Below are 14,599 nucleotides of genomic sequence, written 5' to 3'. Positions count from 1 at the left end.
AAAACAGCCATCGGGTCGCAATCGGCTGGTTCTGTCTCCTCTTCTTCATACTCAGTCATTTCATCTTTTTCGAATCTATTACTCGTCTGGCTACTCGATCCGAAAACCACTTGAGCAAAATAACTATTGTTAATTTTAGATTTGGTGCTGATGGCGCTCTCGTTTGCCTTGGTTGAGTTTTCATTTTTGGGCGTAGAGTGTTTGTGTTTTGATGGCGGACTGTCTGGTACGTTATATTGACTCCACACATTCTCAATACTAAATATCAAATATTTAACATTAGTAATCATCGTACCAGCAAAAAAACTTGAAAACCACTTACACTGGCTTTACTCTGCTCGTGATGAGGTTCTCTTCTATACCGTCAAATGCATCAACTGTCTCACCTCCGCAACTCCAACCATTATCAATGAAGTATTGCATTTTGCATCTAGGGTCCATAAAAGTGGCCGCCATAACGACGGGGGAAGCCTTATCATAGTAGGCTGACAGTTTTAATAATCCGGCTGCAGCTCCCTTTACAAGCAACGGATGGTTACTCGGATCTTGTGAAGTTTCTTCAAGCAGATTCAATAGCCGGTTGCACATCGGTACAACAAGAGACACTGTAGGATGTTGATTTGCCTCAATATAGGTAGTTACAAGAGTGAACTCCTCAAGAAATGAAAACATTTGTCGAAAGCTAAGCCATTCTTCCTCGCCCAACAAGTTCTTACGGAACTCTTGATCTTCCGCAATTTTATCGAAGGCAGGTTTGAGCCTCAATCCACGTTTAAGGAAAAAGTACGTTGAGCTCCAACGCTTTGGGCAATCCAAAACTGGAAGTAGATCATCTGGAATTATAGCTCCTTCAAAACAAAATATTTCGTCTTCTTCATAGTCTAAACTTTCCAATTCACACTCAGTTACAACTGTCTTGAATTTTTGAATCCGTTGCGGCGAGGCTCTTATTTCGACGATAAAATCGCGAAGCTGTATAATAATAAGCATAAGAATAAGAATTTGTTTTATAAATATTTCCAATGATCTATCTCACCTTTTGAAGAAGTTCAAACATTACTTCAACTGCACATTTCACACAGAGATTTATCACGTGTATAAAACACCGAAACCAATAATCTTTCTTGAAAGGGCGGGAAGTATCAATAGATAAGTAAGCAATGTGATCTACGAACGTTTCACTCGAAGTGGCATCGTCCGTTGTGATAGACAACATCTAGAGCATACCGCAATGAGTATAGATATCTGAGTATTATCAATAATATAATATCCTTACGTTGTCGTTGAGTTGATAAAACGTGACAGTGTTGTAGAAGCTCTCTGCCAAGTTAACACCAGAATGTTCCCCCATTACATGTTTGAAACCAATGATTATGTTAATAGGTTTGATCCTTTCATTCCATATAGCAACCCCGGTAACCATGAATGCTACATTATTGGGTGAGATCCACACATCAGTAGTTAGCGCCACACTACTCTCACTAAGCCTGTCAATAACTTGCTGTCTTGTTTTCATATATGTTTGCATCAACATATCCTTCAGCACTGTCCCACTAAGGGGTTTGTACAATGGCTGCAAAGTTGAAACAAACTTTTGAAACAAGGGTTCTTCCCCTAGCGTAAATGCAAGATTGTTGGTCACAACAAACTCGAGGAATGCTTTATGAGCACTATTATTAGCATCACTCTAAAATTTAAACATAATATACTTTTAAATAAAGGTACCAAAATTACTGTTACAAAAGAAATAGATGTTACCTTAAATGATTTTGTGACTTTTCCTTTAGTATTCTGAGGGCTTTGCTTTGGCTTATCTATCATGTTTGGGTGCTTGGAATCCAGAGCTATCATGCTTGGGTGCTTGGAAGCTAGAGCTATCATGGCTGGGTGCTTGGAATGCATGTGTTTTGCCATTGTGCCAGTACCATTAATGACAAAGGTTGTTGGGCAGTATTTACACTTGCATGTTTTTGTGTTTTCGATCTCATCAAAATGCAACCAAGTCCATGATTTCTTTTTCTTCACTCTTGATAAAGATGGATTTTCAGTCTCTCCTCTTGATTGATCCAAATATGCTGATGTGCCTATGACAACTTTTTAATTACACCGTACTAAGTAATTGAGCTTAAAAATAACTTACGTTTGGAAGGGCACGCTCCTCTTCTTGGATGGGTTTCTTCTCCTTCTTCCCCACTTGTATTCATACTCAATAAGTTTGAAAATGTCGAACTTGATCTTTTTTGCCCCTTAGAGCTTTTCGATATTATTCTCTTCGACATTTTACTTTTTTGCAGTTTAGAAAACATTAAAATATTAATAAAACTTCAAGGTTCAAATTTGAACTATGAGAGCGCAGCTTGAAGGTGACCATAAGCGTTCAGACGAATTTTGATTTTACGAACGGCGTCATCCTAAGTGCATTTCTGCGCGATGGCCACCAGAGGGCTGCAGAAAATAGTGCAAATCATGAAATCAAGTTTCTAATGTATCGGAACAGTATGTCTCTTTCATTTTGGGGGGCGGTGATGGCTTGTTATAAAATCTATCGAATGCAAGAGAAGGAACTTTCTGTCGTGGCTGATAATATTTAAAATTTCCTATTGGCCATTGCCAACGGAGCGTCGTTTAGATATGGAAAAAATGCAAAGCAAAGCCCGTCACCTGAGGAATCAACAGATTGAGAGAATCTTGATTCATCTGATTCCCACTCCTTCCTCTCCCTATTTTTTTATGACTGGAAACGAATAATGTTAATTTGATGGCGCCAAACCAGACGTTCGAGCCTAGATTGATAGATCGGTTTAGGCCAGAGATGAAGGGTTATTTCAAATTCAAACCCCTTCTTCTCTGGTCCTCTAGGCCCTTTGAATTTCAGTCGCAAGGTGGAACTAGTAAGGAAGTAATGTACTTTAAAAAATATGATATTTGGGGCATCCGGTTCGGGTTTCCCAAAAACCAAAACCAAGATTCGAAAAATTTGTCTCACCAATCGCCCAAATCAACCATTTTTTAAACTGGCGGCCCGCATATCCAAACTGATTATAGTCAATTGGGGCCTATACCTTCCTGCTGTAAAGGTTTTTTCCAGATACCTCGTTTTCAAGGGAAATTCAAGAAAATGCTTAAAAAGCTTCTCTCGTTGTAACTTTGCATTGTACAATGTATGTGTACAATAAGGGATAAGCTGTATTATGTTGTAAGCAGCAATTAGGCTAAGCTGGAAAATAAGTTTTTTACATGTGTCGCGCCAGTACCTAATAATATATGTATTGTAATTGTACTTCATATGTGACGTAAAAAATATGTCCGTGCGCATATTCCTTGACTGGGAGCTTTCTGTTTAAAATTGAATCGATAAGAAGCCTCAAGACGTCAGTTGTGTATCGTGCAAAGTACAGTACTTCGCTCCAAAATTCGGCGAGGAAAAATTATCAACTAACTACCAGACGAAAAGGAAAAGCACAGCCAGTACCAGACTACCAGCACTTCGTTGTCTGTGCTACCAGTTTACTCATTGTTCAATGTTGTTGCTGAGATAACTGTAGCCCATATTCGTGTGTCAAATACGTGATAAATTAGACGACTAAAGTCGATGTCGAAAAATTCTGAGAAAACCTGGTCCCAAGGGTACCACATTGTTCCCAGTACCTCAAAATATTTGGCAGGTGATCCTGATTTGAAGTTTGTTGTTTTTGATACATCACCCGACAGCAACAGTGAAGAAGAAAAAACGGATCCCGATTTGGAGGAAGAAACAAGAAATCTTACATGGGAAGTAAAATCTCAAAATCAGCAACCTGTTGATAGCAAAGAAACCACACATTTAATTCCTCAATTAACCACAGCAGATAGTGACTCTGTTGATTATAGCTCCAATACCTACAATGACATTCCATTGAGTCCATCTACAAGAAAGGATATAGTAGAATTCTTGAATTGTTGTATAGAAGGACAAGTTAATATAGAAGATGAATGCTGAAGGTGACAGACGAGTCATTGCTTTAATCGACATGGACTGTTTTTATGTTCAAGTGGAGGAGAGGGAAAATCCCAATAATAAAGGAAAACCTGCATGTGTGGTACAATATAGAAAATGGAAAGGTGGAGGTATTATTTCTGTAAACTATGAAGCAAGAGCCTTAGGAGTAACCAGGCAAATGAGAGGAGATGAAGCAAGAGAGAAATGTCCTGATTGTATTCTCTACCGAGTTCCTGAGAGGAGAGGGAAAGCTGATCTTACTAAGTAAAGTCATTTTTGGAAATGTCCAAGGATATTAACAAGTTTGGAATTCTAGGTACAGGGATGGAGGCAAAGAAGTCATTGATGTTATGTGCAGCTTTGGTGTTTGTGTTGAACGAGCGAGTATTGATGAAGCATATATAGACATGACTATGGTGATAGAGCAAACACTTCCAGGTTGCACAGGTCTAGATTAATTTTATTTTTTTAAATTTCTGTTTGCGTGATTTTTCTCATTTGTAAATACTTTTTCTTTTACCGATGTATTAGCCACCGCCATTAATGTTGAAGAGCTTCCAAACACGCATTTCGTCGGTTGGGAAAACGAAACGGATGACGTGAAAGGTCGTTCGAAGATAGTTGAGATATAAATCAATCACTGATGGCACACCATTATTTAAATCAGGTGTTCATGGCTGGTTAAAGGCATTATCAAAGGAAGATTGTAATGACAATGATTGGAAATTAATGCTCGGTGCAGTACTGGTTGAAAAAATTCGTGCCGCAATTTACGAAAAAACTGGTTTTCGGTGCTCTGCAGGAATCGCAAACAATAAGATGTTGGCCAAACTAGCTTGTGGTATTCGTCTATTATCCTCTATTCTTCAGTTTTAATTGATAAACATTGATGCTTTCCATTCCCAGGCATCAACAAACCAAACAAGCAAACCGTCTTGCCATTCACCTCCGTTCAAGATTTTTTCACAACTTTCCCACTCAAAAAGGTTAGAAATCTAGGTGGCAAATTAGGTCTTACACTAAGGGAAGAGCTTCTGTGCACAACCATGGCCGATATCACTCATATTCCCGAGAAAATATTGCAAGAACGTTTTGATACTAAGACGGGGTAAAATGGGTAACTAAAGTTTAATAGCACGCACTGTGAAATTGTTATGCTTTGCTTTTTAGGACATGGCTGTATTGGTACGCCCGAGGAGTCGATCATGATCCTGTTAGCTCTCGCAGACTCCCCAAGTCCATAGGTTGCAATAAAAATTTTACTGGCTTAGCCGCGCTAGATTCCGAAGAGAAAATCAGCCATTGGCTAGAAGAGCTCTGTGCTGAAGTGTCTGAGCGACTTGAGAAAGACCGGGAAACTGTATGTCTGTTTGTTACTTTTGATGTTTGATTTTGTGACAGAATTGTACACATTTCAATATTGTTTTCTTTTTCCTAAAGAATTGCAGGTTGGCAAAGTTATTAACCGTGACGGTTCGCTTAGAAGGTGACATCCGACCGTACTCTTATACCCGATCCATACCATTACACTCTTCATACGACAAAATTCGTATGGCTAAGTCGTGTCTAGCAGTTGTGATGAAAGAAAACCCTTGCAAACAAGGCAATGCCAAGATTCCATGGGTTGTTACTTGTCTCGGAGTATCGGCTAGCAAATTTGTTGATCAGCTGGAAAGCAGCTCAAGGATTGACCATTTTTTCGCTGCAAAGCAAAGTACCATACTGAACCCAGAGAAGGAGAAACGCGTCGAAGAGGAACCTTTACATCGAAAGGATGGGTTGTACGATCTCCATGCTGATCAGGAAGACGAAGAATTTGGGATGGAAGAAATTGACAAAATTCCGACTGAAACAAACGCAGTAAATATTATTGAACCGGAATATCATATGGCTCAAATCAGCGCCCTAAGCAACGAGATTTTTCAAGAAAATAAAGAAAAAGCCAGTGGTGCAAGTTCACCTTGTCTCAATCGGGAAAACAATGATAGTGTGAAAAAAACTGGATTTTTTGCTTCTCGTAGTCTTAAGAAATGTGTTCCAATACATCATTCATCTGAAGAGTCCATCGCACAATCAAGCCAAGTAAATCCGTTTAATCAAACAACATTTTCGGTTGAAGAAATTTTTCCAGATTTAAATCAAGTTGACATGGAAACTCTAGCTCTACTTCCGCCTCATCTGCGACGTCAAGTATTACAAGCTATCCAATCCAAACAGGGTAACGAAGGAACTGCTAAATTTGTTGTGTGTGATAAATGCAAGGAAGAGTTCCTCAAAGAAGAAATTGAAGAACACAACGACTTCCATGTGGCTGCAGAGTTACAAAGAGAATTTTCCCTGCAGCCTTCCACGTCTAGTTCCTCGTTCAACAATTTGGAAGGCGCAAAAGTAGTTAAAAAATCATCCAAGAGGCCCTTGAAGAACCAAAAGAATGCTACGAAGGATACAAAGCGTTCACGAACCATAGAATCGTTTTTTGGCAATTCTTAATGATAAAGGTTTATTTTTATTTTATGGATGATGAAGCTGTTTTGACTTCGAATGTCTTTCAAAATGATAAAAAAAAAACCTGGCGATGTAATAATAAAATTGGTTTCATTATGTTATGTGAAGTGATTGCTAGTAAAGTAGGTAGTGGTAATGGATTGATTTGCCCTAAGTTTTCCCTGTATGAACCCCCATCTATCAGCCAAATTCCGGCTGACTTATAGAGATTGGATATCTATGGAGGAACGATTGCCAACAATTTTGTGTCTGGCTATGGTTCGCGGTTTATTTTTTCCGCTAGTTGTGCTGCCATCGAAATTCACTTTTGTCTGCTAGTTGGCGAAGTACTATTGAATTTTGATTAGGTGGTATTCATAAACTTAAAATGTCTGTATTAATGACAAAATGATAATAATTTGCTGGTACCAGTTTGTTAAAATGTAGTTTGCCATAACTTATGAAAGTTAATGAGTTAACATAGCAATAAATATATTTTGCGCTTAAACTAGCGCCTCTAGCGACGTACGAATCTACTGTTTGACATTTTTAGGTGATAGGGTTCATAATACCATTGTACCTCTTATATTTGTACCGTGATACGACTGATGGCTGACAAAACTCTTTATTTTTTTTGGAATTGACATCACTGTTCGGTCACAATTATTGTCCATGATTTCTACGGGGCTCAATTGATACATTTGTGTTTTTCTGTTCGTTAATAATTGTGAGTATGGAAGTGGAAAGTTTGGCACGCTGGTCGGAAACCAACGCCACGAATTCATCTTTCCTTAGAATTCTTGGGTTGGAAAGTTATCATGAATCAGCCCCATTCAAGTATCGCCCCGATCTCAATAAAAAAATAATTTTATGGTAATCTTTCCTAATTCATGTTTGATTCATTTCAAAACTCTTACAGTTCTTTTTCTGGACACAGGGAAGGAGATATTACCGCATTATCTGTAAATGCTTTGGTACATCCCACAAATGAATCATTCACTGAAAGTTCTCAATTAAGTCAAAAAGTGATAGAATGTGCTGGTAGTAAATTAAAAGAAGAGCTAACCACCAAAATAAAATGTAAGTAAAGCACATTTTGTTTGCACAACTCATATTACTCCAAGTCATAAAAAGAAAATTGCATGTTAAATAACCATTTCTACTCTGGTTAATCACAGTCTCAATGTTAAAGATTGCAGGACAGGTGAAGCAAAAATTACTCAGGGATTCGACTTACCTGCCCGCTATATTATACATACAGTTGGCCCCAAGTATAATGCTCGGTACAAAACTGCTGCAGAAACCGCCCTTTATTTTTGTTACAGGTAACCATAGCTGGCTTGAAAATAGCTCTGATTTTAATGTTTTGGCATTTAAAACAGGAATGTAATGGAACTTGTTCATGAATATCATCTTTCAAGTGTGGCTATACCCATCATCTATACTGTCAAAAGAGGATACCCTCCAGATGAAGGAGCTCATCTGGCATTAAGTAATTCATCTAATTTCCTCTGACTTTACCAGTAATCTTTATTTATTACATTTCAAATGGTACATGGTATTTTTTTTTTTTATTAAGTTTAATTAACTTAATCTTTCAAAAAATTGCTTAAGTTATGACTGAGGTCTGTCACAAACGCTGACAGTCGGAGAAAATCAATTGAGTGTCTTGGGAGATGCGATGCTGAGGGGGAAACTTGGCAACAGTCCATAAAGTCCCCAGTTTGGCTTGGAGCCAGAAAGTCTTGAATAGTAGCATAATCGTGTAGGCCATTGATTATTAGCGTGTTGTAGAAGTATTGCAATACTCAATAGTTGAATTTTTTTTGCGTCAACAAAGATATTAATCTATTTTTCGAAATAATCGTTTAGTTGCAAATTGGTGGAAAACATTTCCAATAGTAAATGTGAAATAACATCAAGTAACTTGTTTGTCATTCAAGGGACGATCCGGAGATTCTTGGAGCAATATGGTGACAGCATCGAGAGCGTCATTCTCGTTTTGGACGCCAATAATTATGGCATTTATCAAGTCCTGTCGCCGCTGTATTTTCCGCGCAGTGTCCAGGAAGCCGAATTCTCTCGTTATCAGTTGCCATTCGAAATTGGGGATCCGGTAAATGGTGAACCCATTATCAGTGACCGACGTATCCGCATCATTGATAATCCTCAGCATGCGTTCCAAGGTAAAAATTACATTTCTGCTTTACTTGACGTCGCATTGCATGAAAACGCGGTAAACCTCATTCTGGTTACAAAAAAAAAAAAAGGGCTAGAGTACAAAAGAAACTCTTCCGTCCCAATTCCTTTTACCACAAATCCCCTGGATTTTATTGCCCAATATTACACGAAGGGTCAGCCTCTTTTGTTTAGCAAAGGAAACATTTTTTTTTCTGTGTGTGTGTGTGATAGAAAAACGTTTTACCGCTTATTTTGCAAGCGAATACAGAGGCGTATTCTTATGCCGGGTGCACGATAAAAAGCGATATGGTTCTTTACTGGTTTCCTCTGCGGTTCTGAAGCAGAGGGAGACGCGCATGCGCCAAGAAGAGAATCCGGTTTTAAGAAAAAGCCTTACCCTCTTGAGACTTTAGAGTGTGCGTCATGGTTTTGTTGCGCAGCATCATCTGCTCAGTCGCCAGAGCAGAAGTGAATCGACATTACTTCAAGTGATAACGCCAAGCTCGGTTTTTTTCCAGTTGTATTGTTGATCATCAGATTTTTACCATTTCATTACAATTGAAGTTGGTCGGTATGAAAGGTGTGGCAATGTAGCTTTTCTTTTCTCTTTTCGATTTTCTCCTTTGGTGCTGTGTCGATTAGTTCCTGCAGGCCAGCAGTGTGTCAGTTGTTCATGTCACAGTCGGTTTATGCTCGAGGCTCTGTCGTCTGTCTATTGTGATCCTTCTATTCCGTGTGCCTAAATTGCCCTAATGACGAAAGGTGACTGTAAAAACATGTAAATTTAGGCACGATTTTGTGATCTTTGGAATTCGTGTCATCAAGTAGTCTGATGCATAGTCACGGTTCAGGCTGGTGCACCTTTGTTTACAAGATAGGATAGTAATCTGAGAGCTTATCGGTTTTTGGTTACAACATCGGCATCGTTAGTTAAAAACATTTTCGAACGCGTAGGACGAGTCATTTGGTGCCAGTACGTTGGTGTGTCGTTACGCTGGTAGTTTCAGCCTTCGGCGAGAAAAAAGTGAAATTCTGCTCCAGCCAATAGCGATTTGTTCCATAGATAGCTATTAAGGCTTTCTAGACCTAATTTTTTTTCTATATTTTTCGGAGTGGGAAAGCCACATACGCCTCCGACTTAGATCCGGGTCTACTGTGTTAACTGAACCGCCAGTTTTCGACCGCGCCCTACTGCCGGTGACGGCTGTTTTAAAATAAAGGTGACCTCATTCTCAGGTTGTCTTGATTTCGTTAAAGTCAAGGTCAGCCCTGTTCAATTTGCACCATGTAGAAATCCTTCCCAGAGTTCCCCGTGTTCGACACTGTCACCATCAACAGGGGAACTAGCGGTATCGATCCGTGCCAATGTCGTGAGGGATTGGGCCAAGTCTTTGCTTGCATCAGAAACCCCCCGTAACTTTTGATGTTCGATAGTTTGATGCAACCTACTCTTTTTTTTTTTTCTTCTTTTTTTTTCTTTCGTACTTTTCGGCTTCTGTCGCACATGCGGAGCTTCATCTGCGTGTTGGACTTGGCTTGCGTTTTGTTGGTTTATTTTGTTTGAGAAACGCTCCGGTTCGAACTGACGTCAGAGAGGGAATCAAAGTATTAACTCCCGCCCAGAATAGTTTACAGAGTTCATCGCCCACCCCAAAATGTGTTTACCATTATTATTAACTGTTATTGTAATTTTGACTTTGTTTTGACGTAGATTCGTGGGAGGAGCCTCAAGATCTCAGTGCCAAATTTGGTTGCAGCGTGTCAGTTGGTGAACACTCTTTCGCACAGATGGAGGACGATGTCGATCGGCAAAAGTTGTTGGGCCAACCCAGTCATCAACGTGTTGGGCAACCCGTTACCGATATTGATCATCTGACTTTACAAGTCCAGGTAAATATCGTTCAGTTGTTGCGTCATACGTTTTTACTATCCTTACAGGCCTCAAAAGCTTATCGACCAACTTTCGCTGTAAAGGCCGACATGAATCATCATTTCCAGCTAACCTTTGTCCGATAACAATGCGCCTCAAGTTTGTAGTTGCATTTCTCATGTTTACGTAAACATAAGGCGCCTTGAAAGTTAGCGTATTAGTCGGAGATTCAACGAGCTCACAAAAACATGGATCCAGTATATTAGGACACGTGAAACAGATACGCCTGGCCTACGTCATGCAATAAAGTTTGGCGTGCGCCACATCCCGAATCCGTTTCGTGCAAGGCTGAATGGCGTAACTAGCATGAAACAATAGTCGTCCGCCAGGAGGAACAAAGCTGTAACGGGATGTTTACTGTAACATAGCTGTTGATGTGCTATCACTGATTAGCAAAGAAATGTATCTTACCGCAGGGCGCTTAGCTGCTCAACTGGATCGTTCGGATGGATTCTTTTCTGATTGATTGATTATTATGTATTTCTTTGTTGTTGTAAAAACTGATTGCTGATTAGCGACTGTTTAACAGTTGCTCCTTCCACGCACGAAATCTGCTGAAACTCGACTGAGGTTTAGGGAAGTTTGGTCGATGTTGCAATGGCGTCCATGCCTAGCAACTGACGTGTTGACGGAAAAGGGACGAAAACAACTGCGTGATTGTTGTGATCCCTAGAGTGTTGTTGTCACCGTTGTAGTATACATAATTAAGGAAATGAATCTGAACCTTGAGGACGGGGTAGGTAGGGGAGTGTGAAAAAGTTTGCAGTTTTGATGGTGCCCACATTTTTACATCGTCATAGCGACGGTGTAATAAACCCCCATGCTTACAACATCAGCTTGCGAATGTCGTGTTTAGTTATTTACAGTGTCATGTTTACAAACAGTAGCTCCAATGTGTGTTTGTTTTTTTGTCGAATTATTTCAGCATCATGAAAGGTACGAACGATTGCTGCGCCGAGCCAAAACCGAAGATTTGTCAGAAGTTTCCGGAATTGGATGCCTCTACCAGAGCGGGACGGACAAGTTTGGTAGACCCGTAGTCGTCTTTATCGGCAAATGGTTTAATTTTAATGAAATCAATTTAGACAAGGTAAGATTGGTCCAAGAAACACGAGCGATTTTATCTTTTAAAAATAATTGTTTTGTTGTTTTTGCTCAGGCTCTTTTGTACTTGATCTCATTGCTTGATCCTCTAGTCAAAGGCGATTACATAATCCTATACTTCCACACGCTTACTGAGGGGCATAATCATCCATCGATGACGTGGATGAGGGAAGTCTACAACGTCTTGGAATACAGGCACAAGAAAAATTTGAAAGGGTTTTACATAATTCATCCCACTTTTTGGACGAAGGTATTTAATTAACGCGTAAGGTGTTAATTTAAGAGCTTTGAAATTATCATCGTTTGATGCAAGGTCATGACTTGGTGGTTCCTGACATTTATGGCCCCGGCCATCAAGCATAAAGTTCATTCTGTACCCGGTGTCGAATACTTGTACAACATCATCAATATGGATCAACTGGAAATCCCTGCCTTCATCACTGAATATGACATGACTGTCAACGGTGTCCGTTACGTCGAACAGCCGAGCAGCGACGAATAATGAAGCCAGTTATAATTGAGCCCTGAAAACGATATGTCCACTTCCACGAGAGCCATCCCTCTTTCGACGTACGAAGTAACAAAAGAAAAACCAAACAAAAAATGTCCTTTCCGAACACACACACGCCCGATCCTCTTCCTTGTTCACATTAGTGTCGTCACACAATAAGATTTGTTGCGCGTAGAAGAAGAAACTGGCCGTGATCAAAAGCCAGTCCGATGCAATAGTTTCTCGTTGCTGAGATCGTCCATTTTTTATTGTTGATTCACAATACTCTTGTTTCATTTAGTAATTAAGAAGAAGATAGAAAAGCAAAAAAAAGGGGGTGGGGGGAATCGATAGGCCGGGTGGACAATGTACTAGTCGGCCGTTCACGTGTCCACAATTTTTTCGCTTGTTGGTCGTATTTTTGTACTTTGCTGCGAAACATTTTTCTTACATGGCCGTGCCATTCTTTAACAACAACAAAATCTTTTGTGATCAGGTAAACACAACAAAAAAACTTTAGGTGAAACCAAAGGAAGGAATCGAACAGCGGCACTGTTTCTTTTTTTTTTTTATTATTATTATTATGCATATAATTATACGAAGTGAGTGAAGAGCGTAGCTTGTGTCAAATTAGTGCCTCGCGATAGATTGTTGTAGGGATTTGTATCCGTCTTCCCATTTCTTTAGTCTTTTTGAGGAGTAAGACCGTCTTCTTCTTACGATCGCTTTAACGTCCCACTCTCACTTTCCGCAATTTCTTGGATATTATCAATTTCCTCTTTTTCATTGCATCTTTGGGCACTTTTCCAGCCGTTTATCTTTTCCTCTCTTTCCTCTTTGTATCTCCTTTGCTGGTTCGCACCATTCACAAAGTCGTTGTCTCCCATCCAGGTTTTTTGAAAGGGTTGCCATTACCAACCATTAGTTATGCGACGACTACGAGATGCTATCCTAGAATCTTACCGGCCGTTCGTGATTGTACGACCTTGCCCTCCTCCTCTTATTCTCCCTTTCTCTCTCCTCTCTCTTTTTTTTCCTCTCCTAAATACTTACATCTAGTTATTATTCAATGAATTTTCGTTCCACTATAAACAAACTTTACATCGGATGCTGTGAACGTGAGTTTTCTTTTTCCATTTTTGTTTGGTTTTTTCGCGAACGCAAGCCAAAAGAAATAGTTGTTGAAGAAGAATATGCGACATTTATCAAAGCCAACACACACACAAAACAAGCGAAAGAAAAAGAAATGTTTAAAACAATAATAGCCGCCCGAACTTTCGTGTAGTGCGTAGTTTATTACATTGTACGAGATTCGAATACAAAATGATAAAACGTTGAATTAAAATGTCTTTTAATTGATTTTCATCCATTCAGACGGACTGGAGTCTTTTATTGTGCGATGTCATGTTGTGGAGTATCTTGTCATTGGTCAGAAAACGCCAAATCAAGAACAATAGATGACTACATTATTCCGTTTTATTCAGAAACTACATAATTAACGGAAAACCTAATATTATTGTTTTCGGGCGCAGCGTTTAAATTTGGTTGAACAACAGGTGAAGTTGCAAATTCTTTGTTGGCCTAAAACAATAGGCCCGACAAAGATAAGCTCCACTCTTTCACTAATTTTATTTTTTTTTTAAACCCTCGATGTATATATAAATATACATGATTAATATAATATTATATTATATAATTTTTTTGTGGAAGTTTTTGAGATAATTCAATTCAAAGTTATGGGTTTTCTCCTAGTCCGACGGTCGCACCTAAACCCAATGTACAAACAGTCTCTATTAAACACTGAAGGTGACTGGATTTATTTCAATTGAATCGCGATTATGTATTGATGTCGACAATGGCTATGACTAGACGAAGGAACGGTATAATTCCGTTCATTTAGGGGAATGTGGTAGTGGCACCCGCACGCAAATGAATAACGACCTTGCTGCCGTGATTCTGCGTATAGATAGATACTTTTTTACATGGATGCATGTTATTATTTCTTCTCTTTAATTTAGGGTTCTTTTTTCTTCTCATTTTTGGCGAGAATGCAAAGTGGTTTGGAGGTCTCGTGCGCGGCAGACTCGCCACTCGTTTGATGGATGGGAAACAGACAGAGAGGATTGCTGGACTTTGCACAAACCCCTTTTTTGTATAATTTTCTTGTTTTTTAAAATCAAAGGTCGTGGCCGCCTTGACGTTACTAGTCCCCAACGGCAAGTCCATTCCATCCGCCTGTTATTGCGTCTTACCTGTTGTCGACCTATTGCACAAGAGTCTTGAAATGGTACGACGGCCACCAATAGTATCAAGATAATAAGAAAAAAAACTAGGGAGAGCCAACAGATGTTGCACAATATGTTCTAAATGTGACCGTTTCCAGTTCTAAAGGGAACTCGTTTTTCCAGCGATGTCGCAATTTAACTCAATC

General features: G+C 39.4%; 2 protein-coding genes and 1 long non-coding RNA gene across 3 annotated transcripts; 2 read left to right on the top strand and 1 right to left on the bottom strand.

Moving 5' to 3' along the window:
* The first annotated feature begins 3,267 nt into the window (after positions 1–3,267).
* Positions 3,268–6,585, top strand: LOC116924903 (DNA polymerase eta). Its single transcript, XM_032931503.2, has 7 exons — positions 3,268–4,243; positions 4,296–4,426; positions 4,511–4,585; positions 4,647–4,820; positions 4,886–5,087; positions 5,150–5,339; positions 5,420–6,585. The coding sequence occupies exons 1-7, from the start codon at positions 3,969–3,971 to the stop codon at positions 6,467–6,469; spliced, it is 2,097 nt and encodes a 698-aa protein (XP_032787394.2). The 5' UTR covers positions 3,268–3,968; the 3' UTR covers positions 6,470–6,585.
* Positions 6,586–7,031: 446 nt separating this feature from the next.
* LOC116924910 (protein GDAP2 homolog) lies at positions 7,032–13,507 on the top strand. Its single transcript, XM_032931513.2, has 9 exons — positions 7,032–7,336; positions 7,401–7,543; positions 7,656–7,788; positions 7,846–7,955; positions 8,407–8,649; positions 10,356–10,534; positions 11,500–11,664; positions 11,734–11,928; positions 11,992–13,507. The coding sequence occupies exons 1-9, from the start codon at positions 7,197–7,199 to the stop codon at positions 12,178–12,180; spliced, it is 1,497 nt and encodes a 498-aa protein (XP_032787404.1). The 5' UTR covers positions 7,032–7,196; the 3' UTR covers positions 12,181–13,507.
* Positions 7,842–11,296, bottom strand: LOC123470581. Its single transcript, XR_006644317.1, has 2 exons — positions 10,986–11,296; positions 7,842–10,914 (listed from the first exon to the last, which is right to left on the bottom strand). It is a non-coding gene; the product is annotated as an uncharacterized LOC123470581 (long non-coding RNA).
* Positions 13,508–14,599: the final 1,092 nt, after the last annotated feature.

This window comes from Daphnia magna, linkage group LG1 (genome assembly GCF_020631705.1).
Source record: "Daphnia magna isolate NIES linkage group LG1, ASM2063170v1.1, whole genome shotgun sequence".
Lineage (NCBI taxonomy): Eukaryota > Metazoa > Arthropoda > Branchiopoda > Diplostraca > Daphniidae > Daphnia > Daphnia magna.
Note: the sequence above shows the minus strand (reverse complement) of the source record. Positions and strands in the feature narration are given on the sequence as shown.

Excerpts from the sequence above, each read along its gene's own strand:
- LOC116924903 (XM_032931503.2), top strand. The coding sequence starts at position 3,969 with ATGAATGCTGAAGGTGACAGACGAGTCATTGCTTTAATCGACATGGAC. Across the intron at positions 4,821-4,885 it reads GTTGGCCAAACTAGCTTGTG|GCATCAACAAACCAAACAAG; the intron begins GTATTCGTCTAT and ends TTCCATTCCCAG. Across the intron at positions 5,340-5,419 it reads TTGAGAAAGACCGGGAAACT|AATTGCAGGTTGGCAAAGTT; the intron begins GTATGTCTGTTT and ends TTTTTCCTAAAG.
- LOC116924910 (XM_032931513.2), top strand. The coding sequence starts at position 7,197 with ATGGAAGTGGAAAGTTTGGCACGCTGGTCGGAAACCAACGCCACGAAT. Across the intron at positions 7,956-8,406 it reads AGGAGCTCATCTGGCATTAA|GGACGATCCGGAGATTCTTG; the intron begins GTAATTCATCTA and ends TTGTCATTCAAG. Across the intron at positions 11,665-11,733 it reads ATGAAATCAATTTAGACAAG|GCTCTTTTGTACTTGATCTC; the intron begins GTAAGATTGGTC and ends GTTTTTGCTCAG.